Genomic DNA, 20,816 nt, shown 5'->3' with positions numbered 1-20,816 from the left:
TGGTCGATGGATTTTTACACGTAATTGTTCCTCTGTCTGTAGTCCCTGGTACAGCCTTTTTGAAAAGCTTGGTTACCTCTAGAGACTCCGCACTTCGCATCGCATCCACAGAAGCCACGTAGATAGTTGGTATATTCGTGAGGTCAGCAGCGACAGGCACTCTGCCCTATATTCTCGAAGTAGCACGATACTCTCGGCATCTTAAAGACCACTCAATCGTCAAGATCGGCCTGCGCATTCTTTGCCGCAACACCCATATTGGAAGTCCGGTCTTCTCTCTCTCTCCTCTTCCGTCTCCGAGCCCTTCACGCCCCCGGCCGCCTAAGCATGTTATACTCCCCGCACTCCACAAACCCGAGATGCATATAAACCGCCCTTGCACTCGGCCTTGACTCCAGATACATCAATTCTCCCCTCTCATCCGCCTGCTTCAACGCCCACTCCATCAATCTCTTCCCCACGCCCCTTCCCTGCCACTCCGGCCACGTAAGTAGCGGCGCAAGATACCAATGCCGTTGCCCACCCGTCGCTTCCCGCCTCATCTCATCGTCTTTGCCGAAGCGCTCGCTCCAGTTCTCGTTGCTGACGTGACTCCACATTTCGTCCATTTCTTCCTCAGTCCAGCCTTGTTTCTCTTTCCAGCCGTAATGCGTGGCGGCGCTGCGCCGGAAGAGGTTGTGTACGGAGGGGTTGGAGGGAAGGGTCCAGCCTGCTATTCCTACGGTTTCGCCGGTGGGGGTGTAGACGGCTTTCATGAAGCAATGATGGGGATCAGTGATGGCGGGGGTTAGTCGTTGGGCCATGCGTTGGATCCGGATTTGGAGGCTGTTCTCGCCTGCTGGGTGGATCTCTGGGGGCTCTTTTTTGGCCCACCAGTCATCTGGGAAGCACAGGTAGAGACCTTCGGCCTGGGTGGGGGTGTTAGTTTGATGGGTTTTATGGGGTGGGAGAGCTGGGTAAAGGAAGATGGAAGAACTCACGATCTTTTCGGCATCTTGTGGAGTGCACTTTTCGATGCGTAGTTCAGATTCTGAGAGTCGTCTCGAGGGCTCTACGGGCATTGTTTGGAAACCATCTGAGTTATCGGTCGGTACTTTGATGAACTCTGCTTTTTGAGACGCCATGATCGTGATTGATGTTGTTAAGGTCCTTGGCGTTGAAGCGTGTACAGAATGAGGGGATGTGACAACGTTGGCGGTGGGTTACCTAAGTCCCCGGGTATGCTTCATCCAACACCCCACTTATGTACACGCTGAAAGGGCAGAGCAGACCTGCGTGATAGTAGCACTACGCCCTTTCCTAGCGCTTACTCGCGCGAAATTATCCGACGGAATGCTCAAATGTTCGCAATCACTCGACTCATCCTTGCTCATGCGCGTCGGAGTAGACACCGACCGAGAGCGCTTGAGGAGAGGGCGAACGCGGTGTCACGCGTTACCTGAAGAGGGTTAGTGGCGGACGTCATTGCTCCGCTCGGAAACGGAATGGAACGCGGAACCTGGGTGTAACAATGTTGCGACTTTGACACCATCATCACAGAGACGTTGAACAAGCAACACCAACAGCTGGCGCTCCCACCAGATCCGTTATGCGCAATTACTCATTGCGAGCCAATACGCACATGATGACGTTTGATGATTCTACAGGCAAGGTGTTCTGTCCAGAAGGTGCGCGGTGTGCTCGGTCTGATGCTATGCTCGCCTGGGGCTTTCTTCAGCTGAGCAAGTATACCATACCATGCGACCATGTCTTCTGCTTTCGATTTCCTCATGATTCCAGCTAAGAGCAAACTACGGGCGACGACGGTAACATAAAATATCCAGGCACCATGGAGAAGAAAGTGCATACCAAAAGCTAGCAACTTCAACCAGATGTCCACGACGAACGACCAAAATGCTACACTGGTAGATGACAAGATCAGCGACGGATATCTTGTGACCGAAAAACCAGGAATCTATACTCAGCCAACAAGCCTTCATGGTAAGGTGTGCATCCATCGTCATGACGGCGAAGCATGGCGACAAGAGTGGAACTCAGACAAGACGCATGAATACTTACATCCAGTGGATGTTGCTGACAAACGTGGGATATGTATTCCAGGCTTTTTCATCGTCCCTAACGAGCTCGAAACGAAGATTGGCATCCGCTGGACACAACCGAACGCAGAGCCTGTAAACATCTACGTATACCCGGCGTTGGCACCGCAGGTCCTGGAGGAGTATGTTCCCTGTGTTACTAGCGCATCAGATCAACTTACAATTTACAGGGATAGGATCAGCGTCTCACTGGTTCCACCAACACCGAACACTCACGATGGTATGCTTGCCCTTAACACGATCTTGGTAGCCTAGAGGGCTGACTGACTACAGGTAATGTTTATGCTCGAGCGCGGCGACACCGGAGCGGGACGTGGGACTTGGTCATTGAGGACGATGAAGTCGTATACCAGCGCATGTCTGGCGACGACCTGCCACCCGAAGTCTTCGTGCCGAAATACTTTAGATTCCACGCAGAATGTAAGTCTCATGCCTGCCACCCCCTACCTTCATAACAACTAACCTCAAACAGCAAAGATCGAAATCGAGCGCTTCAAGAAAGGCTGGCGAGTACGATTCCTCAACTGCGGTTCCATCACCAAAGCAGCTATCAAGGGAAACCTTCCAGGCGATCCGAAACGGGAGTTCATCAAGGATACGTCTTATTACGCGCTATACCCGCCGTCGGCTGACTTCGAGCACGAGGAGTACGATGCTGGCAGTGAAGACGAGGATGAGGATGAGGATGGGGACGACGATGGCGAGGTGAATGTCGCGAGGCGGAGCAGGCGAGAGAAACACCGAGACCGTAAGACATATCCAACATGGAGGCCGGAAGTTGCAAAGCACAACAAGGATGACTGGGAGGAGTTTGTGGAGGGACTGAAGCGCATTGTTGAGGAGGCGGGTGGTGTGTTCAGCATGCTCGGTTGATCGATGGTGAGTTTATCACGCGGCATTTGCGATCATGTATATAGGTATGATTGTCACACATGTGATTCAGCGTCGGCCATTTGATATCAGTTTCTCGACTAATCACGAGCATCCATGAACAACATAATGACTGACCTGAGCAAACCTCTTGCAGCGCTCACAGCATAAATGACTCATCCGGCTGCATGGTCGATCTTCATCATACTACCTCAATCACATCCCGCTATGGAGGACATCGAACATGGCATCAGCGAACATGACACCAACAAACGTGGAAATACCGAGCATGAGATCACTGGACCGGAGACCGCTCAAGATGCCAACACAGAAGGCCCAGAAGAAGGTGACCCAGCGTCTGACAGCACCGCTGTTGCAGCTCCAGGCTGGAACAACTGCAAGTACCCTACACCACATCATCATCAAGCTGGCGAGACAAAGCTAACAATACACCAGCGTTGGTCCTCTATGTCTTTGAGCGCAATTCGAGCTGGGTCACTCTAACCCTCGACTTACAAGACCCGAACGCACCAAAGATGCAGCTCGACAAGAACAGAACCGTCCATCTTCGGAAGCAAGACGATGTCGATAGGCCCTTCCACATCGACTACTACACCTTCAGATACGGATACACCCTACGTCTCAACAACTGCGGCCACACTACACTGATCAAGGGCCACCCTATAGAAGGAAAGATGTACAAGGGAAAGAGCACGGAGCATAGCTTTGCCGCGATCCCTTGGAAAGAGTTCCACCCACACTTACCTGACGACCGTTGGCATGCTCAGTTGAAGCATGGATGGCCTAGAAAGTACAGCGGTAGGGCGCAGGGTATGCACAATGAAGACTATGCGAAACACAATGTGGTCGTGTTCCCGAAGTTTATGGACAAGCTGGAGGAATTTAGTGGAGAAGGAAGGATACGGATGTGCAAGCAGAAGGACGGAGAGCTTGATGACATTGATGCAGAAGACAAGGAGGAAATTAACGAGGAAGGTGAGGAGAGCGGTGGAGAGGATGATGGTGGGGAAGCTGCTTTGGAAGGTGGCGATGGAGGTAGTGAGTAGAGTACAGTAGACAACGAGAACACTTGCGATGCTATATGGAGGAAGGATGCGCGTTGATGAAGACATTGGCGTCTGACAAGATTCGCGTAATATTGCAGTAGGCCCTTGGGGTATACACTGGTTACGGCCAGGTCTTCATCACCCAAGACGGCGCGAACGATGTCAGGCTAGGGCTTGGTATTTGCGCGTGCCATTCCCGAAAACAAAACTGCATTGTAATCAGGACAGATTGATGTTTTGTAAAACCAATTACGGTAGTAGAGTATAGTGATAGAATGCAGACCCGTGATAAGATTGAGAGGGCTGGCGAGCAGTCTACGAAGGAAATCACCATGCTACCTCACGCCTCGGGGACAGTATTGGCACAGCTTCGTCCCCGCCACTCGTGGCTCCGAATCTCAAATGACAGTAGTGGGCCTCTGTGACATGCGGTGAGTGCTTGCTGCGAGGTCAAGCGCGACAGGCGCAAAGGTCATTCTGGACGATATGAGTGTGCCATGCACAAACTTGTGGCATCAGCCAAGTTATAACACTGCAAGACGTCCAGCTAAGACGGTCACTCCATAGTCATATCCCGGCCGCCATGGACTTCAGCTTCGAAAAGAAACCAAGCAATCAAGTCTCCTTCCAGAAACTCAAATCCGCATTCAAGGACTTCGAAGACAGGTTCTCCGGCCACGGTAAAGAGTACTTTGCAATCAAACGCAGGAAGGGGCTGTACATACAAGCAGACGAAGGACGTTACCCACACCAGTTCACGATCTTGCGTGAGTTCAGTGAACCGCCGCAAATCCAAGTTCTCTGGGACTCTGCATGGGAAGAAGAGAAGGTAGACCTCCACAGGATAGAGCTTCAATCATGGCAGTTTGGGATCAAAGTCCACGGCCTCTTAATCTTCGGAAACGAGCTCAAAGAGGAACTGACGATCTTGATCAGAAAGGGCGATGGTGAGGGCACACGACTACGCGTTTCGCCTATGGAAGAGGGGGACAAGTATTGTGAGATTATGGACTATGTGAGAGACTCTAACAAGAAGCCCAACGACTTGCGGAAGCATAAACGGGTTCTACCAAGACGATTTCTTGGATTGGGAGATGAGGACGATACAGGTAAGTCAATTCTTATTGGTTTTAACAAGAATGAGCACTCACTATCATTAGCAGGCGAAGCGGGGTCGAAGAAGGGAGAGGAAACATAATGGCAGGGCATTTGTGGCATCACTTGGGCATCGACATTCTGTTCGCAGGGGTGATGATGGCCAGTATCTCATGGTTTAGTTGGTATTGGGGGAGCTGTCAGCAGCTAACTTGGCTTCCATCGCATTTGTGATATAGCTGCTGTGTCAGAGCGGATGTGTGTAGCCCATTGTACGTACCGAATGGAAGATGCCCAATTTGAACAAAATTGAGGGCGAAGTTTGCGCTATGATGTTTTGTACATGTGCGATGAAGCGCAAGACGAGACGACCGGTGACAAAGCCCTATGGAACGCATCGGGTGGTGACATCGCCTTGTTTGAAGACTGCTTGCTGTTACTAAACTGATCGATTGCCGTAGTCAGCTTGACCTGACGCAAGTCTACTACCGTCAAACTTACTGCAAGGCTCATCATATAACGAAGCCTAACCTGATTCTAACACACCCACCAAAAGCTCACTCAGGCCCAAGAGATAGCAAGACACGATGCCCCAAACGCGAGATGCTTTGATTAAGCTCAAAGATGCCATCAAAGACTTCGAGACCACGACAAGCCAGGACTCAGAGATGTACTACACCACCCGATGGCCTGGGGTTTACATCGCAGAAAATTTCGCAAGCATTCCCGGCCATATCTCGATAGTCTTGAACCACACAGACGCTGCTTATCGCGCGGGGGGCTTCAGCTACTTGTGGGACTCTACCTGGGGAATATCTCGCACACTTTCCGGTCGGACCGTGAACATGGCAGACAGGGCCGGCAGCCGCGTACATTGTGTGCTCCTAGTCGAAGCAGAACTGCCAGATGTCACTGAGATCCTGTACAAGTCGGCCGATGGTCCTGGAGTTCGGACCCAAGTAAGCCCATTCACCGAGCGAGATCAAGGCCTCATGGATCACGTAGCGTCGAGGGAACACACTCAGCGTCAAGGGCCCCAAGACCTGGATGATCCTGGAGAAGGCATGGAACCATCGTCGCGAGCAACCCGTAGCGAGGCCAGTGGAGATGCTGCCGACGGTAAGTGAATACTTTATGAGAGAACGGGAGAGTTGTCGCTAACCGCTACGAAGCAGCTGAAGGCATGAATGAACCTACAGGAAAGGCCGGGGTGACGATGAAGATGCCCGCACACGCAGCCCAAAGCGAGAGCGAGAGTGACGATGAAGACCGTGGTACGTCCTTTTGAGATAACCGACGTACATGGACACTGACAGTGAACCAAGCGACATTCCTCTGTTGCCGCCGAGATGGATCAGGAACGTACTACCTCATTGTAGACGACACCAAAGTCTACCACAAACGACTGAGGCCGGCGGCAGGAGTAGGTTTCGACGACGAAGCTTTCACCCGCATGCATGAAGAGGGACCGCAGGAGCCATACCAGCCGTTCGAGTTGAGCAGGAATTGTAAGTTGCTCAACACCCCAGAACCCATTATCTGAGCTAACGCGTTTGGTTAGCAAGCATTGAGATCTCGCCGTTCCCCAAGGGCTACACCATTCGCTTCATCGCATGCGGGCTGAGTTCAAAGAGAAAGCAGCAGAACTCAACAGATCGCTTGACTGTAGATGACGTCTCCTTCCACGTTATTTACCCGGAGTCGAATGATCTGCCGCATCGAGACTATGTGATGGATGTCGATGGCACGGTGGAAGGGAAGACCTACCCACAGTGGCACCACGGGATTGCTCAGCACAACGAGGACGCGTGGGACGAATTTATTGCTCAGTTGAAGGCGCTGGTGACGGATGCTGGTGGCGCATGGCTCGATATGAGATCTTGAGGGTATGTCCTAGGTCGCGTGTACACGGTACAAGATCAGTTTGGCGGACGTAAGCTAGCAGGCAAGGGAATTTGACGGATGCCGATTCATGTAATCTATGAGGTCAGCTGTAGCTTAATGTCCCAGAAATCCAGGATGCGACAAGACAGGAAAGGCGAAGACAGTGTAAGGAGACCTGAAATTCGAGCGGGAAGCGAGCCAAAGTACCTTTCAAAGTCATTGCAATCGGATCATCACGAGACGAGCGCGCAGACAAGAAGAAACAAGAAGGAGTGTCGCACCTGCTTTCCTCCTGGCCCCTGCGAAACGCACGCCCCACCGCCAAGCCGCCAATCCCCTTCCATCCAATCCTTCCTCCCTGCCAGCGTCCCCACAAAATACCCGTCTTGTACTTCGGTGAAATCCCCCGAACACCAGCATATTACCATTACCCAATTCCGCATCTTCCCACCACAACCGCATGTTTGATAAACCGGATTGCGCATTTGTCGATCCATCCCATGGAGTTTCACGCCGAAGTTGCCTAGAAAGGTAGGTATTGGGAAAACCAGGGGGGTAGGGTGTGAGTTGCTGAGGAAGATGCTCCGTGGCCAATGGGAGGGAGGAATGGGATGGAGGTTAGTGTCCGTAGGGGGCTCGCGATGTGACACATGGGGTATGGGGTGTTGTTGGTGGCCATGCTGTGACGGTGGATGGGGAGCTTATCAATGGTCATGTTTACATAGGTATGTACTTTTGCGTGTGTATGAGACTTGCAACGTGCTCTGATCATGGCCGTGATCGCAGACCTGCTTGTGTTCTGCGCAAAGACGTCACGTGGCAAGATTCTGGCCAGGTGCCCAGGTGCTATCACAAGGGCGCCTCGAGGACTTCACTGATGATAAGTATGCGCAATGCAAGACAAAGTTGTATTTCAGATGCGAAGATGTGTATTCTATTAATTATAACATTGGAAACTACATGCGATGCGAGAATATGTGATGCAGGGGTATTGTGTTGCCAAAAACGCCAAATGGACTGTGCTGGGCCGTAGCCGAATGATGTGATGCGAACGCCCAAAACTACTGATGATATGCCTGGGGGGTATCTTATTACAGAACATGCGGAGAAGAAAAGGAAATATCGCTACACAACGTGCGATGATGCGCCACCGGTCTGTCTGTTGCCGGGTCTGCCGGGACCGCATTGGCCAGGTGCAGTAGCGATGCGTGGCTTGAGTGAGATGCGAGATGCGAGATGCAATGCTCATGAATGAACAGATCAACGACGCGACCGTCTCCGGCCACTCGACTCGCCACTCCGATTGCTTGGTCTAGCCGAGGCCTGCGAGCTACTCACGCAATCCCAATTGAAAGGTATCTGCGACGTTGGGATAGTAACACCCTCATACCTTCGCAGCCTCTCTCGTCGCGGAGGTGGAGAGGGTTGCGCAAAAGCCTCTTGTCGGACTTCTTCAAGCGCCTGGTTGGTGGCAGCCAATACAGCAAACCGTCTGTCAGGCACGCGACGGGCAGCTGTGTTGGGTGTGCGAGAACGCGCTTGGCGCGGAGAAGAAGCTGACTGGTCGTGCTGACGAGAACGGTGGTGGCGGTTCTGAGACCGTGATGACTCTGGACTTGTCTGAGATGCAGTCGAGGAGCGATGCTGGCGGGATGAGCGGTTGCTTCGGGGCGAGGAATCCAGGGTCTGGTAACTGCGATGTTCGCGCTTTGGTGTCTTTGGCGGGGAGGGCGCAAATAGTGACCACCCCCGAGAAGGTTCTGGTCGGACGTTTTTCTTCGATTTTGAATGTCTTACAGGGTCGCGCTTTGCTCCGCGCCCGCGCAGAGTGCTTTGCGACGTTTGCTTTGGGTGCTGCCGCCGACGGTGTTGACTCCGGTGGGGGCGTGGGTTCAGCAGAGCCTCCTGCGATGAGTTGACGCTACTTGGCTCAGCTGCACGGCGATAGACCTGCGGCACTTCGACGTCCAGTGTCGAGCGGCGTCTCTCGCGAGTTCGGTATGCATCTTCGTACTGGTGTTGCGATCGCGGTCGGTGCTCCTCCCTCTCTCTTTCGTGGCGCGGTGACCGCGGAGATCGCGGGGTAGAGTCACCAGATCTTCTTCTTCTGCTCGAGTCTTTGGAACTGCGCTTCTCTGAATATTCTGCAGCGACTGGCCTTCCCTCTCCATGAAGCGCGCTATCCGCCGGTCGATCCCGCCTCTTCTTCTCGTCCGACGACGACGAGTCCTTACGCTTTTTGTTGCCTGGAAAGCCAAAGTTGAAAGACCAACACATGGCGATCAAGATGCAAGTCTCGGATCGCTATGCGCCTAAGGTTCAAGTCCAGTATCCAGGTTCTGAAGAGGTGATGACTGCATGCATGCAGATGCCGAAGTTCGGAAAGCTAAATTCGACGATGGGGGACGCGGGTGATACTTAAGACGCGCGACACAAGCCAATAGACAGGAACAATCTAGCGTTTCAAGGGAAGGAAACTTGAGAGAAGCGGATAGAGAATTATGATATCATGTGAAGACAAAGAGTGTTCCGGCCGGGCAAGGGAGCAAGTGCACCGCAGTCGCGGCGTGGAGGCCAAATTCCAATAGACGCATGGCCATAAGCTAAATCAAGAAAGGATTCAGTCAAAGTACCTTGTATCGAGAGTTTGCGCTCCAATCAGGGCACAGCCCACTTGATGGTGTGCGAGAAAGTGACTGATTCGTAAGTTTGCACACAGTGGCTTACTGGGCCACATGACACCTCGGGCTCCAGCTGATCGCCTCATTGTCTGGCGCACTGCAGATGTCGGTCTGCAGTGAAATGGAGTGTAGAACACTGGAACACCAGCGCAGGGCCGGCTGTCAGTCTTATAAGCTGCAGCGATCTGCCCGCGACGTTTATGCTTCTTTGTGTGCGGCTTCTGTGCGTACCTGCGTCGCTGCTACGTGGCACCTGTGCTGTACAGAAGAGCGGCGGGACGGTTGCGGGACGATCCTGGGTGCAGAGTTCGGCCATGCTGCGAGGGTGATGGGCATTGCTAGCTGCAGCATGGTGCATGATGGTGCAGGTTAGCTGCATGATGATGACCGCCTGACCAGCCGAGCGCTGCAACATGTTGGGTTCCTTATCCTTATCGGCCCATCAGCGACGTCATTGGTGCAAGAGCGCCCCACCGCCCCAAGCGAGCTGTGAATGCTGGCTGCGATGCCTCGCAAGGTTTCAGCCATTCCTCATCATCGCCTTCAAGGGTTGCACGGCCGCGGGAGTGTGCTGTTCCTGCTTTTGCACGTCCTTAGCACAGACGGCGTTCGCGAGAGACACGCTCCGCCTCGACGCCTTGCTGCAAGCAGTTCGCGCGCGTCGCGGAGGCTTGGTAGGTCCGAGGTAGCTGTCCAATAGTCGCGTGGGGACGCCTTTTCCCAACCAAGTCGTGGCGTTTTCAATGAATTGAGGAACCATTCGGAAGCAAGGCAGAGCAATCTACATTGCAATTGCCATGACCGACACCATCAGAACGATATCGGCGGCGCCGGAGTATTGAGAGCAGCCTGGGTTAGAACATGTCGCATGCCATACGATGACTCATCTAATTAAGAGCTGGGCCTGAGCCGGAGCTGATCGACCCTCAAGAAGTGGGGATGCGGTAGAACCCGAGATCAAGTGCTCTCGACTCGTTCCGATCGCACCTGCACGATTCCTGTCAGTTCGGTGCCGGGCTGTTGCATGGCGACTTGGCATGAATTCGCGTTGATGATATGTTGCGTCATACAGGAGAGAGACTGGAGAGATAATCTGAGAACATCGCGGATGGAATGCGACATGAGGAAAGAGCGCGAGGAGATGTCGGAAACATTCCGCTGTCCTGCCGAAGGTAATCGGCCCACACTGTGTAATCACGCCCATCTTCACTCGTGCTAAGCGCGCATCCTGCGGAAGCTTCGAAACATACGGTGCTCTGATGGGCGCATAAGACGTCGAAGGGTCAGAAGTATGATATACAGGTGAGCAGGATGGGTGGTTGGGACTGAAGCTGAAGCCCCCGGCAGTGCAATGGCTCAGCCCCAATGTTGTTGCAACTCAATTGCCCTGCCACGCCGCCTGCACGTTCCTCAACCTTCTTGTTCTTGACCAACTCAGCTTGCTACCTTGAATCCGCCTGTTCAGCTGATAACGAACATCCACCCCGATGAACGGCTTACGAACGCAAGCGCGGGCGCGATTTCTGTCAGAGCAGAAGTTCAAGCAAGGTGCCGAATTACACGATGCTAGAATTTCGCTATTGACCGTGGCGCAATATACGAAAGCAGAGACAACTGTCAAACTGACAGATGCTTATGGGTCCCAGACGTCTGAGATCTGTGACCAGATCAACAAACCTATTCCCAAGAACGGCGACGAGACGGCAACAGCATCCATGCGGCTGATAAGCTTGGAGCGCGATTTCGACGGAGTCCTTTCCATCGACCAGCGAACTTTTCTGGACATCTTTGACGACTTCGGGTTTGATCCGTACTGGCTTAGCATGATATTGTCTTCGACATACGGGTTCTTCTCTCGACTGAAGGAAGGTGGCACGCAGTATACTTGCTACTTACATACCGTGTCGTATACGATGCTGTGGACTTACGACACTCATGAGACGACTGCCAAAGCCGTGCTCATACCCCGAGAACATTCCCAGTATCCACAGCGGATCTTTAAGAGTGTGATAGAGACCATTGTTCACCACAAGGATCTTGTGGGCGACGCGCGTTTCTGTTCTTTCGTGTGTGCCATACAGATAGTCCGTTGGATCGAAGGCACTACTTCCGAAAACTTGGGCCGCATTCGATTCATAGAGGTTGCCACTGAGCATGGCGCATGGCATGAGGTGCAGCACGACTCTCCTCCAAGTACGGATGAGCTAATGGAGCATTCTAAGCGGCTAGGATTCGTACTTACAGCACTTGCAAATATCTCCCGGCACGCTTGCATTGTAAGAGCAATCCTCAACGACCTTGCACCGGCTCAACCGCTGTCATCTCATCATCCGGCGCTCGCACAATCCCCGAACACCACCAGCGTTCCAAGCCCTTTCGATGACATTACTGTTGCTGCATCAATGTTGGAACACCAGACACAATCCAGCGAGCTGCAGGCAGGTTATCTCCAGGAACGTGGCCGTACGCAGCAGGCTGTAGTACGTTGACACAAAAGATCCATGACGCAACACCAGCTGACCATGAACTTCAGATCTTCAATTTACTCACACGCGAAGATGCAAAGAGTAGCAAGGAAATTGCACTAGCAGCACGAAAGGATAGTTACTCGATGAAGACTATCGCGATCATGACCATGATCTTCCTGCCGCCCACCTTCTTCGCTACTCTCTTCGCAATGCCTTCACTGTAGTGGGACGGGCCAAAGGTCATACAGCCAAGCTTCGGCATCTACTGGGCTGCCTCTCTACCGACTACTGCGGCAGTACTTCTGATCTGGCATTGGATGTCATCCGAGCAAACCATCTTCGCTAAGGGATGGGCGTGGATCAAATCCGCAAGGCTCGAGAGCGACCAGAATGTTGACGTAGAGAAGGCTCGAAATGAGTTGGAAGTGTTTCGCTGGAATGGAGTGATGTACATGTCGAAGTGTTGTTGAGTGTGATAATTGCAGCATTAGTGTATCGACGTCCATCAGTGAGGCAGGTTCGTTCGGCTCTTCCGCATATCTCCGTGTCTTTATCTCCGGGTGGGGCACCCCGCTGTCGTCATCTCGCGACAACGACAGCAGGCGTGAAGCTCGCCATCAATAATCCTTACTTCGTATCACTGCACAACTCAGACAGAAAACCAAGATGCCTCTCATCGCGCAGAACCCCAAAGACCGAGTCATCCTCGGATTGATGACATTCGGTAAGCTTCGCAGATCAAGAACCCAACACCATGACTAATGCGTTCCAGGTCCCGACGAGACCAGTGGCGCACGCATCACAGAATTCGATGAATTCACCAAGCATCTCGACTACTTCCAATCCCAGGGCTACGATGAAATTGACACAGCCCGCATGTATGTTGGCGGCAAGCAAGAGGCATGGACGCGCCAGGCGGGGTGGAAGGACCGCGGCTTTACTCTCGCCACCAAGGTGTATCCTTACGAGGCTGGCGTTCACAAGCCCGACAGGCTGAAGGAGCATTTCGAGACTAGTCTCAAAGAGCTGGGGGCGGACTGCGTGGACATCTTCTACCTGCACGCGCCAGACCATTCCGTGCCATTCGAGGAGACACTTGGTGCTGTGAATGAGCTGCACAAGCAGGGAAAGTTCGTCAATTTGGGTCTTTCCAACTTCGCTGCGTGGGAGGTTGCGGAGGTATACAACATTTGCAAGGAGCGGGGTTGGGTGAAGCCGACCATCTACCAAGCGATGTACAACGCTATCAGTAAGTGCAAATGATATCACCAGAAAAGCAGATTTTAACATGCGACAGCTCGTGCCATCGAACCCGAGCTCATCCCAGCTTGCCGCAAGTACGGCATCGACATCGTAATCTACAACCCCCTAGCCGGCGGTCTCTTCTCCGGCAAGATCAAATCCAAAGACATCAAGCCCGACGAAGGCCGTTTCGGCACGAAAGCAGACCGCGTCGGCAGCATGTACCGCGACCGATACTTCAAAGACGCCACTTTCCAAGCTCTGAAGATCGCTGAAGATGCTGCGCAGAAGCACAACCTGACCCTGCTCGAGATTGCGCTGCGATGGTGTATCCACCACTCTGAGTTGAAGACCAGAGTTAAGGGTGGGAATGACGGTGTGATCATTGGTGTTAGCAGCTTGAAGCAGCTGGAGGGTAATCTGGCGGATTTGGAAAAGGGCCCGCTGCCGGATGATGTTGTCAAGGCGTTGGACGAGGCTTGGATGGCGGCTAAGGCTACGGCGCCGACTTACTTCCGGTAGATGATAGTTAATATTCCGCTAGACTACCCAAACTTTGTCTCAGGCTTGCCTTGAGCATTGACCGTGCTTTATCCATGAGCTAGACGACTAGAATCGAATCTGAGTCCCACGCCGGGAACTTCGCGTCCCGAAGATACTTGTTCTTCAGTCTTGTGCCTTGCACTAAGATACCAGAAGAATTGAACGAAATGTCCGGATCGCCATTCCCTCATCTTACTCATAACAGGTAGCCTGACGTGCGGAGGCTTTATCAATTCGAGTGGAAACCATGAACTTACTGCAAAATATTGCCTTCAAGGCATTCAGGTTCATCACGCTCTGCCGAAGTCACTGGAAGAAGTAACAAGCATATCTGGGTCGCCTTGGGTCACTGTGGCATCTTCCCGATATCACCAGACTGAGCCGACGGTGCGAGAGATCACGAGACTTGTAGCAACTGGCAAACAAGCGGACAGACAATCGTATTTAATCGCAAACAACCCATTAGCGCTTTGAGACTGCACTTGCGGCCCGCAAAAATTGCCCAGCATCATGGCATCCACGACAACGAACTCTTGCTTCTCAAATATCGCACTCGACGCATGTGGCCCTGACAGGGATTACCCACGCTTCCTCCGACACTTCAAGCCATGTATGTATCCCCGATGGAGACGACAGCAACTGCAGCATTTGTCGAGCGGCTTTTGGTACTACGAATGCGGATACGGGAACATCGGACCTGCCATTTCGAGTATGCGGCGTACCTGGTTGCCAGCACGTTTTTGGTAAGGAATGCTTGAAACAAGTCTTCCGATCCCGAGACCCAGGATTCAATCTCTGTCCGCTTTGTAGAACACCCTGGTTCAAGGCGAGTTGTCGTACAAGCCGGCGACCTCTTGCCGAAATGCCGGCTCAACAGTCCACTGAAGAGATTGAGGACGAGATGCAGGTGGCCCACCTATGCCATACAGATCGCGTGTCGGCAAGCGAGCTGGTTCGAAGTTGCAATTACGATGTGGACCCTGATATGAAATTAATGCGATTTGCACAGCTCTTTGAGTATACTCAGTATGTCCAGGACTGCGAGCGGATATACTGGTCACCGCAAATTAAGAAAATGATCGACGAGTTGCGGAGCAACCCGCTGGTGGCAGCTCCAGACGACCGCCACTTTTGGTATCGATCCGAAGAGCCGAATGTATCTCTGATGCAGAAGGGATCAGACCATGACTCTCTCGTAGAGTCGCCAAATCCCGACCCCTTTACGTTCCTGCAGTTTCACCTCATATCTAACAAGGGCCTCTTTGAAGTAGTCGCTTATGCAATGAGCGACTGAAATGCGGAGCGCATGCGCATGATGCTTTGTGAAGAGGACCATCTCGAGGCATTTATAGCGGCGACGAAGACGATGAACGTAATTACGGAAGAGTTTATGGCGCGATGGATCTGCATCTTTAGTAGCAAATACGTGGACTTTGCTCGTCTCATGGCGGTCCTGCCTATGGAAGCGATGCTGAAGAGATGTCGGGAATTCAAAGATGCGGGTCGCGTGTAAAGGCAGGCGCATAGTCGGGGCGGAAACGGCCTACCCTGGGAGTTGTATTAGTTGAACGGAGATTAGGACGCACGTTGTACATACGTGCTTCCTGCCTTGCAGATAGAAATGTCATAGGTGGACACGATGCTAAGCGATCGGATATGCGGTAACGTGGGCGCGCGATGCAACGACATGCAAGAAGCATCTGTTACGGCCATACTGCCGCGCTGCCCAGATATTCCACGAACGCGCGCATATCAAGCCATAGATAAGCGCGTAGCACCATATTGTCCATCGCCCCGACAAGAGACTCGTAAAGACGTCGCTGGGTCATTCACAATGCCGTCAACCGGGTTGGCGGCGGGGTACATGCTGCACTCACTCGAGGTCCGGAACCCGTATCCACTCCATCACCTTCCAAGAGCAAGTCAAGCTCTCCCAAGAGCAGCTAACACGCCGTCGGACCCAACAGCTAGTGGCTTGACTTTGCTTGTTTATCGCGGCGCACGATGATGCCGAAGTTTTGTAGCTGCCTAATCCAGCGTTAGCGCGGCCGTTGCTGAGGCTAGAGCGTTCCCGTCATATGCCCTTGCTATCATGCCAACTTCATCCCCCGCCTTTGTGAACATCGCTATTTGCGTTATCACACACCAGCAACGAATCATAACGCGTGATGGACAGTCCGACTGTTGTTTTCGCCATCTTGGCAACGCTGAGCTTGTCGCGATGAAGAGATTGTCTAGCTTGCTCGCACCTTAGGTGATAGCAATCCAGTCAAGGCTGTTCCGACGATACGGCGATCGACATGCATGTACTATGCGCTTTACTATCGTCCTTCCAGATGGGGCGCCCTGCCCTAGGGTCGCCAAGGTACCATGAAGCTGTATGACGCGAGTCTGGGCGGAGCTTCGCAGGAGCTTAAATAGCTGGCAAGGCTTGCTTGGTGGGACTGGGCGTGCGCGTTGTTGTCTGCATCTGTTTTTGAGACAACTACCACAATTGCTACAATGCAGATCTTCGCGACGGTTGTGTTGGCTGCTGTTGCCGCGCGGGATGCGCTGGCTTCGCCCATTCAGGCTCGCTCGCCGTATGTGGTTAAGGAGACGCATTTTGCGCCGAGGGAGTGGACGAAGCTTGAGAGGTCGCATGGTGGCAAGACGATTCAGCTGCAGATTGGTCTTAAGCAGGGGAGGTTTGAGGAGCTTGATCGCCATCTTCATGAGGGTATGTTTGCTGGATTGAAAGGTTTCGCGACATCTGAGCTAACGACGTGTAGTCTCCGACCCTGACCATGCACGCTACGGTCAACATCTGAGCGCCGACGAGGTTGATGAACTCGTTGCACCCAGCTCTGAGACCCACGACTTGGTGCACGAGTGGCTCGCCGAGAGCGGAATCAACACCAGCAACCTGGGCTACAGCTCGGCCAAGGACTGGGTCATCGTCCATCTGCCCATTGAGATGGTTGAGAGTCTGCTCGACACCGAATACCACAACTACAAGCACAAGGATGGCTCCGTTGTTGCGCGTACAACAGCTTGGTCTCTCCCGCGCCACCTACACGCTCACGTCGACACCGTCCAGCCCACCACATCTTTCTTCCGCGGCGCTGCCCACGCCGCGACATTCGTCGACGAGGCTGTCGAAGTACCCAAGAGCTACCACACACCCCAGAACTCGTCCATCTCTGCCGTGTGCAACGTGACATCCGTCACCCCGGAATGCTTCCAGACCCTCTACAAGACCAAGTGGTACCACACCAAGGCCAGCCGCAAGAACAGCATCGGCTTCACAAACTACCTCGGCGAAATCCCCATCCGCCCAGACACCAAGATGTTCCTCGAGAAGTACCGCCCCGAAGCTGTCTCGCAAGCCTACGCCTTCAAGCAAATCTCCATCGACAACGGCCCCGTCCAAGACGGCCCCCTAACCTACAACCAATCCACCGTCGAGGGCATCAGCCGCGAAGCCAACCTCGACGTACAAGCCATTTCCGGAATAAGCTGGAAAACACCCATAACCTCCTACTCCACCGGTGGCCAACCCCCCTTCGTCCCTGACATCTCCACCCCCACAAACACCAACGAGCCCTACCTAGCCTGGGTAAACTGGCTCCTAACCCAACGCTCCATCCCGCGCATCATCTCGACCTCCTACGGCGAGCCCGAGCAAACCATCCCCAAGAGCTACGCCGAGCGCGTATGCCGGCAATTCGCCCAAGTCGGCGCCCGCGGCACCACCCTCTTTTTCTCGTCCGGCGACCGCGGTCTCGGCGGCACAGATACCTGCTACACCAACGACGGTAAGAACACGTACCAATTCCAGCCCGCGTTCCCTGCGTCCTGTCCCTACGTCACGACCGTAGGCGCAACCATGAACTTCGAACCTGAGGAATCTGCGTACCGCCCTTCCCGCAACACGACTGCTGGGTTCCGCGATTTGTACAGCAGTGGCAGTGGGTTTAGCAATTACTTCGCGCGCCCCTGGTATCAGGATAAGGTCGTTCCCGCATACGTCAAGTCACTCAACTCCACCTACGAAGGCTTGTACAACAAGACCGGTCGCGGCTACCCCGATCTCGCGGCCCAGGGTCTGTATTTCGCGTATTTCTGGAACGGGACCGAAGGAACGATTTCTGGTACTTCTGCTTCTTGTCCTTTGACAGGCGGTATCTTTGCGCTTGTTAACGACGCGTTGTTGGCGGCTGGGAAGCCGGCGCTGGGTTTTATGAATCCGTGGTTGTATAAGAAGGGGTATAAGGGGTTGACGGATATTACTAAGGGGTTTAGTAGGGGGTGTAATGTTGAGGGGTTCCCGGTTACAGAGGGTTGGGACCCGGTTACTGGGTTTGGGACGCCGGATTTTCCTAAGCTGGTTAAGTTGGCGGGAGCGGATTGTGGGTACTAGGGGTGAGGTGGAAGGCGAAGCAGTATGTAAAATCTGTTTGGAAAAGATAGATACATGCGAATGAAGTAAAGTTGTATGGCAACTTGTTGTTCAATATCATATCGAATGTCGTATCATACAGTGATCATATCCCAATGCGTAACGGCGTGCTCCTCCTGCCATCCCACCCATGCCCCAACGACACGGTAGTTGAACAAAGCATGGCTCACAAGGCAGCTGGAGATTCTTGAGCCTCGCCCCCAAGTGTTATGTAATCAAAAAACAACTTTTTCAAAGCCACTTTTTGGTTACATAACACTAGACAGCGATGACCAAAAATCCCCAGCTACCTTGCAAACCCCGGTGATCCAAAATATCTCAGCATGAATCGACCACCGGTCCGCCGTACCAACTGCCGCAGTCTCCGCCCCTCCATCTCTTCTTGTACCGTCTCTTGTTACTCCGCACCGTTCGAAGTAGCGACATCGGGGTTGGGGTAGTACCACGCAGCTACGGCTACGATGACGTAGACGATCTGTTTTGAATTGTTAGTAAGGGCGTCCAATCACCAGTACTCAGACAAGATTAGACTTACGATAAGCATAGCCCCCTCCAGATAATTCGACTCTCCGTCCCTCAAGAAGTTACCAACAACAACAATAGCCAACACCAAGAGCACAATCATGAATATCTCAAAGTTGAGATCCATATCCTTGCCCATTGCCCATCCAACGAGAACAACAAGCGGGGCATTGAAGAGTGCGGTCTGGATACTCGGGCCGATGCAGTGGAAGAGCGCAAAGTTGATCTGGCCATCCCATGCCTCGTCGATGGCAGTGAGGTGCTCGGCGGCTTTCTCAACGAGCGGCAGCATGATGAGACCGAGGAACTGGTCTGGGACGCCATTCTCGACTACATCTTCGATGCGCTCGACGAGGAAGACGGCGAGGAGAGTTACGATAGCCAGAGAGAGGATGAGCGCGACGACGCACTCCGTAAACGTAAACTTGGGCTTCGCAAGATCTTCATGGTGATCGAGATCCGCATGCTCATCCGCCTCAAGCACTTCATCGAAGAGCGAGTGCTGAGAGCGCGCGTTGTACCAGATGAAGATGCAGAAAGCGATGATGAGGAGGATCGACGTCACCTGACTGATTCGGAGGACGTTGTGCTGCAGGATCTTCTCGGTGAACTCGTGGTGCTTGGACGCTTTTGCGACGGCGGAGCCTTTGAGCGCGGAGTAGTAGGCTGATGGGATGAGTAGACCGAAACCGGCTACGAGGAGGAGGCCGGAGCCTACTTCGCTGATGGAGGCGTGGAACTTTTGCGACATTTGGCGGAGGCCGCCTACGAAGAAACAACTAGAGCTGTAATCAGCATATGTACACACGTGAACGTCCCATGATACTTACAGTCCAAGGCAAAGCAGCAAGTTGGTGATGATCGACCCCAAAATCGCAGCCTGAATAACAGGAATCAGATTACCATGTTCGCTCGACCCATCCTGAGAATGGTGCTTGGCAATCAAGATAATGAAGAGGATAATCTCTACAATCGAACCAAACGCAGTCTCAATCAAGATACCAGACACCTTGGGCATCTTCCTCGCAAACTCCTGGCCCGCGAAACCCAGCAGATTGGCCACAGGCACCATGGCAATGTAGCTAGTCGCAAAGATGGCAATCGGCATGCCCGGTGCCGCAAAGTGCAGCACGATGGCTACGATGACGAAGGGCCAGAGGAGATTGGTATATTTGGCCGCATTGCTGCCAGAGCGCCAGGCTACGTTGATGAAGTGGGATGGGTGGAAGCCTTTGCGCCCGCTTTCGCCATCGGGGTGGATGTGCGAGGGGATGATGTTGTGCAGCAGAGGTGTAGACTCGTTATCATTGTTTGAGCGGCTGTTGAAGTGGTCGGACAGGACGCGCGAGACGTTGTGCGAATTGTCGTGGCCGTGGCGGGCGGACGACATGCTGATGGTACCTGGTGGGAGGATTCCGGGTATTCGGGAGTGAGGGCAGCTGTGGTTGGTGGAGGGCCCTGGAGCTCTGTGCAGCTCTTGATTGGCTCCCCACAGTAAGGTGATGGGCGGGAAGCTTAGGAGAGAGCTTAGCAAACCTCGCGAACAAAGATGCGAGATGCGATTGACGGTTCTTCCTGCGCAGGGCAGTTGGGATGGAGGAGCTGAGGAGCTGAGGTACGAGGTTTTGCGGAGAAAGCGGTGACGCGATTCGCGACTGCCCAGACGCGGCTGGGGCTGGGCATTGGCTGAAAAACAAGGCAGGATCGTCGCGGTTGGACGACGTGTCAACCTTCTCCATCTTCACGCTTCACGATCGACATAGCTGCACCGCGCGACTTCATCTTGTGATGAACGCGCATTTGTTCCGGTGGTACTGACGCGTAAGAGCTGGTGTCGACGATGGAACCGCGATGGCAATGCATAGTTACCGTTGGGAGAGGGCTGTGCATCAGACTGGCCTTCCAAG

At 53.3% G+C, this 20,816-nt stretch overlaps 8 protein-coding genes across 8 annotated transcripts; 5 read left to right on the top strand and 3 right to left on the bottom strand.

Annotated features, from left to right (window-relative positions):
- Positions 1-305: 305 nt before the first annotated feature.
- J4E90_010529 (uncharacterized protein) lies at positions 306-1,124 on the bottom strand (the record flags this gene model as incomplete). The annotated part of the gene is made up of 2 exons (XM_051440041.1): positions 306-908; positions 981-1,124. 2 exons carry the CDS (start codon positions 1,122-1,124, stop codon positions 306-308), a joined length of 747 nt encoding a protein of 248 aa, XP_051286083.1.
- Positions 1,125-1,977: 853 nt separating this feature from the next.
- J4E90_010528 (uncharacterized protein) lies at positions 1,978-2,969 on the top strand (the record flags this gene model as incomplete). Its single annotated transcript, XM_051440040.1, has 4 exons — positions 1,978-1,985; positions 2,273-2,316; positions 2,370-2,516; positions 2,569-2,969. 4 exons carry the CDS (start codon positions 1,978-1,980, stop codon positions 2,967-2,969), a joined length of 600 nt encoding a protein of 199 aa, XP_051286082.1.
- A 3-nt stretch (positions 2,970-2,972) lies between these two features.
- Positions 2,973-4,033, top strand: J4E90_010527 (uncharacterized protein; the record flags this gene model as incomplete). Its single annotated transcript, XM_051440039.1, has 2 exons — positions 2,973-2,979; positions 3,423-4,033. The coding sequence occupies 2 exons, from the start codon at positions 2,973-2,975 to the stop codon at positions 4,031-4,033; spliced, it is 618 nt and encodes a 205-aa protein (XP_051286081.1).
- A 583-nt stretch (positions 4,034-4,616) lies between these two features.
- On the top strand, positions 4,617-7,012 carry J4E90_010526 (uncharacterized protein; the record flags this gene model as incomplete). Its single annotated transcript, XM_051440038.1, has 5 exons — positions 4,617-5,142; positions 5,732-6,247; positions 6,304-6,402; positions 6,454-6,636; positions 6,690-7,012. 5 exons carry the CDS (start codon positions 4,617-4,619, stop codon positions 7,010-7,012), a joined length of 1,647 nt encoding a protein of 548 aa, XP_051286080.1.
- Positions 7,013-8,507: 1,495 nt separating this feature from the next.
- J4E90_010525 (uncharacterized protein) lies at positions 8,508-10,009 on the bottom strand (the record flags this gene model as incomplete). Its single annotated transcript, XM_051440037.1, has 3 exons — positions 8,508-8,698; positions 9,247-9,258; positions 9,925-10,009. The coding sequence occupies 3 exons, from the start codon at positions 10,007-10,009 to the stop codon at positions 8,508-8,510; spliced, it is 288 nt and encodes a 95-aa protein (XP_051286079.1).
- Positions 10,010-11,180: 1,171 nt separating this feature from the next.
- On the top strand, positions 11,181-13,925 carry J4E90_010524 (uncharacterized protein; the record flags this gene model as incomplete). Its single annotated transcript, XM_051440036.1, has 6 exons — positions 11,181-11,494; positions 12,122-12,173; positions 12,386-12,586; positions 12,819-12,885; positions 12,934-13,410; positions 13,459-13,925. 6 exons carry the CDS (start codon positions 11,181-11,183, stop codon positions 13,923-13,925), a joined length of 1,578 nt encoding a protein of 525 aa, XP_051286078.1.
- Positions 13,926-16,448: 2,523 nt separating this feature from the next.
- J4E90_010523 (uncharacterized protein) lies at positions 16,449-18,348 on the top strand (the record flags this gene model as incomplete). Its single annotated transcript, XM_051440035.1, has 2 exons — positions 16,449-16,665; positions 16,718-18,348. 2 exons carry the CDS (start codon positions 16,449-16,451, stop codon positions 18,346-18,348), a joined length of 1,848 nt encoding a protein of 615 aa, XP_051286077.1.
- Positions 18,349-18,784: 436 nt separating this feature from the next.
- On the bottom strand, positions 18,785-20,299 carry J4E90_010522 (uncharacterized protein; the record flags this gene model as incomplete). Its single annotated transcript, XM_051440034.1, has 3 exons — positions 18,785-18,862; positions 18,923-19,688; positions 19,740-20,299. 3 exons carry the CDS (start codon positions 20,297-20,299, stop codon positions 18,785-18,787), a joined length of 1,404 nt encoding a protein of 467 aa, XP_051286076.1.
- Positions 20,300-20,816: the final 517 nt, after the last annotated feature.

This window comes from Alternaria incomplexa, assembly GCF_024043165.1.
Source record: "Alternaria incomplexa strain BMP 0042 chromosome Unknown scaffold_23, whole genome shotgun sequence".
NCBI classification, from domain to species: domain Eukaryota; kingdom Fungi; phylum Ascomycota; class Dothideomycetes; order Pleosporales; family Pleosporaceae; genus Alternaria; species Alternaria incomplexa.
This window is presented reverse-complemented; position numbering and strand designations above follow the sequence as displayed.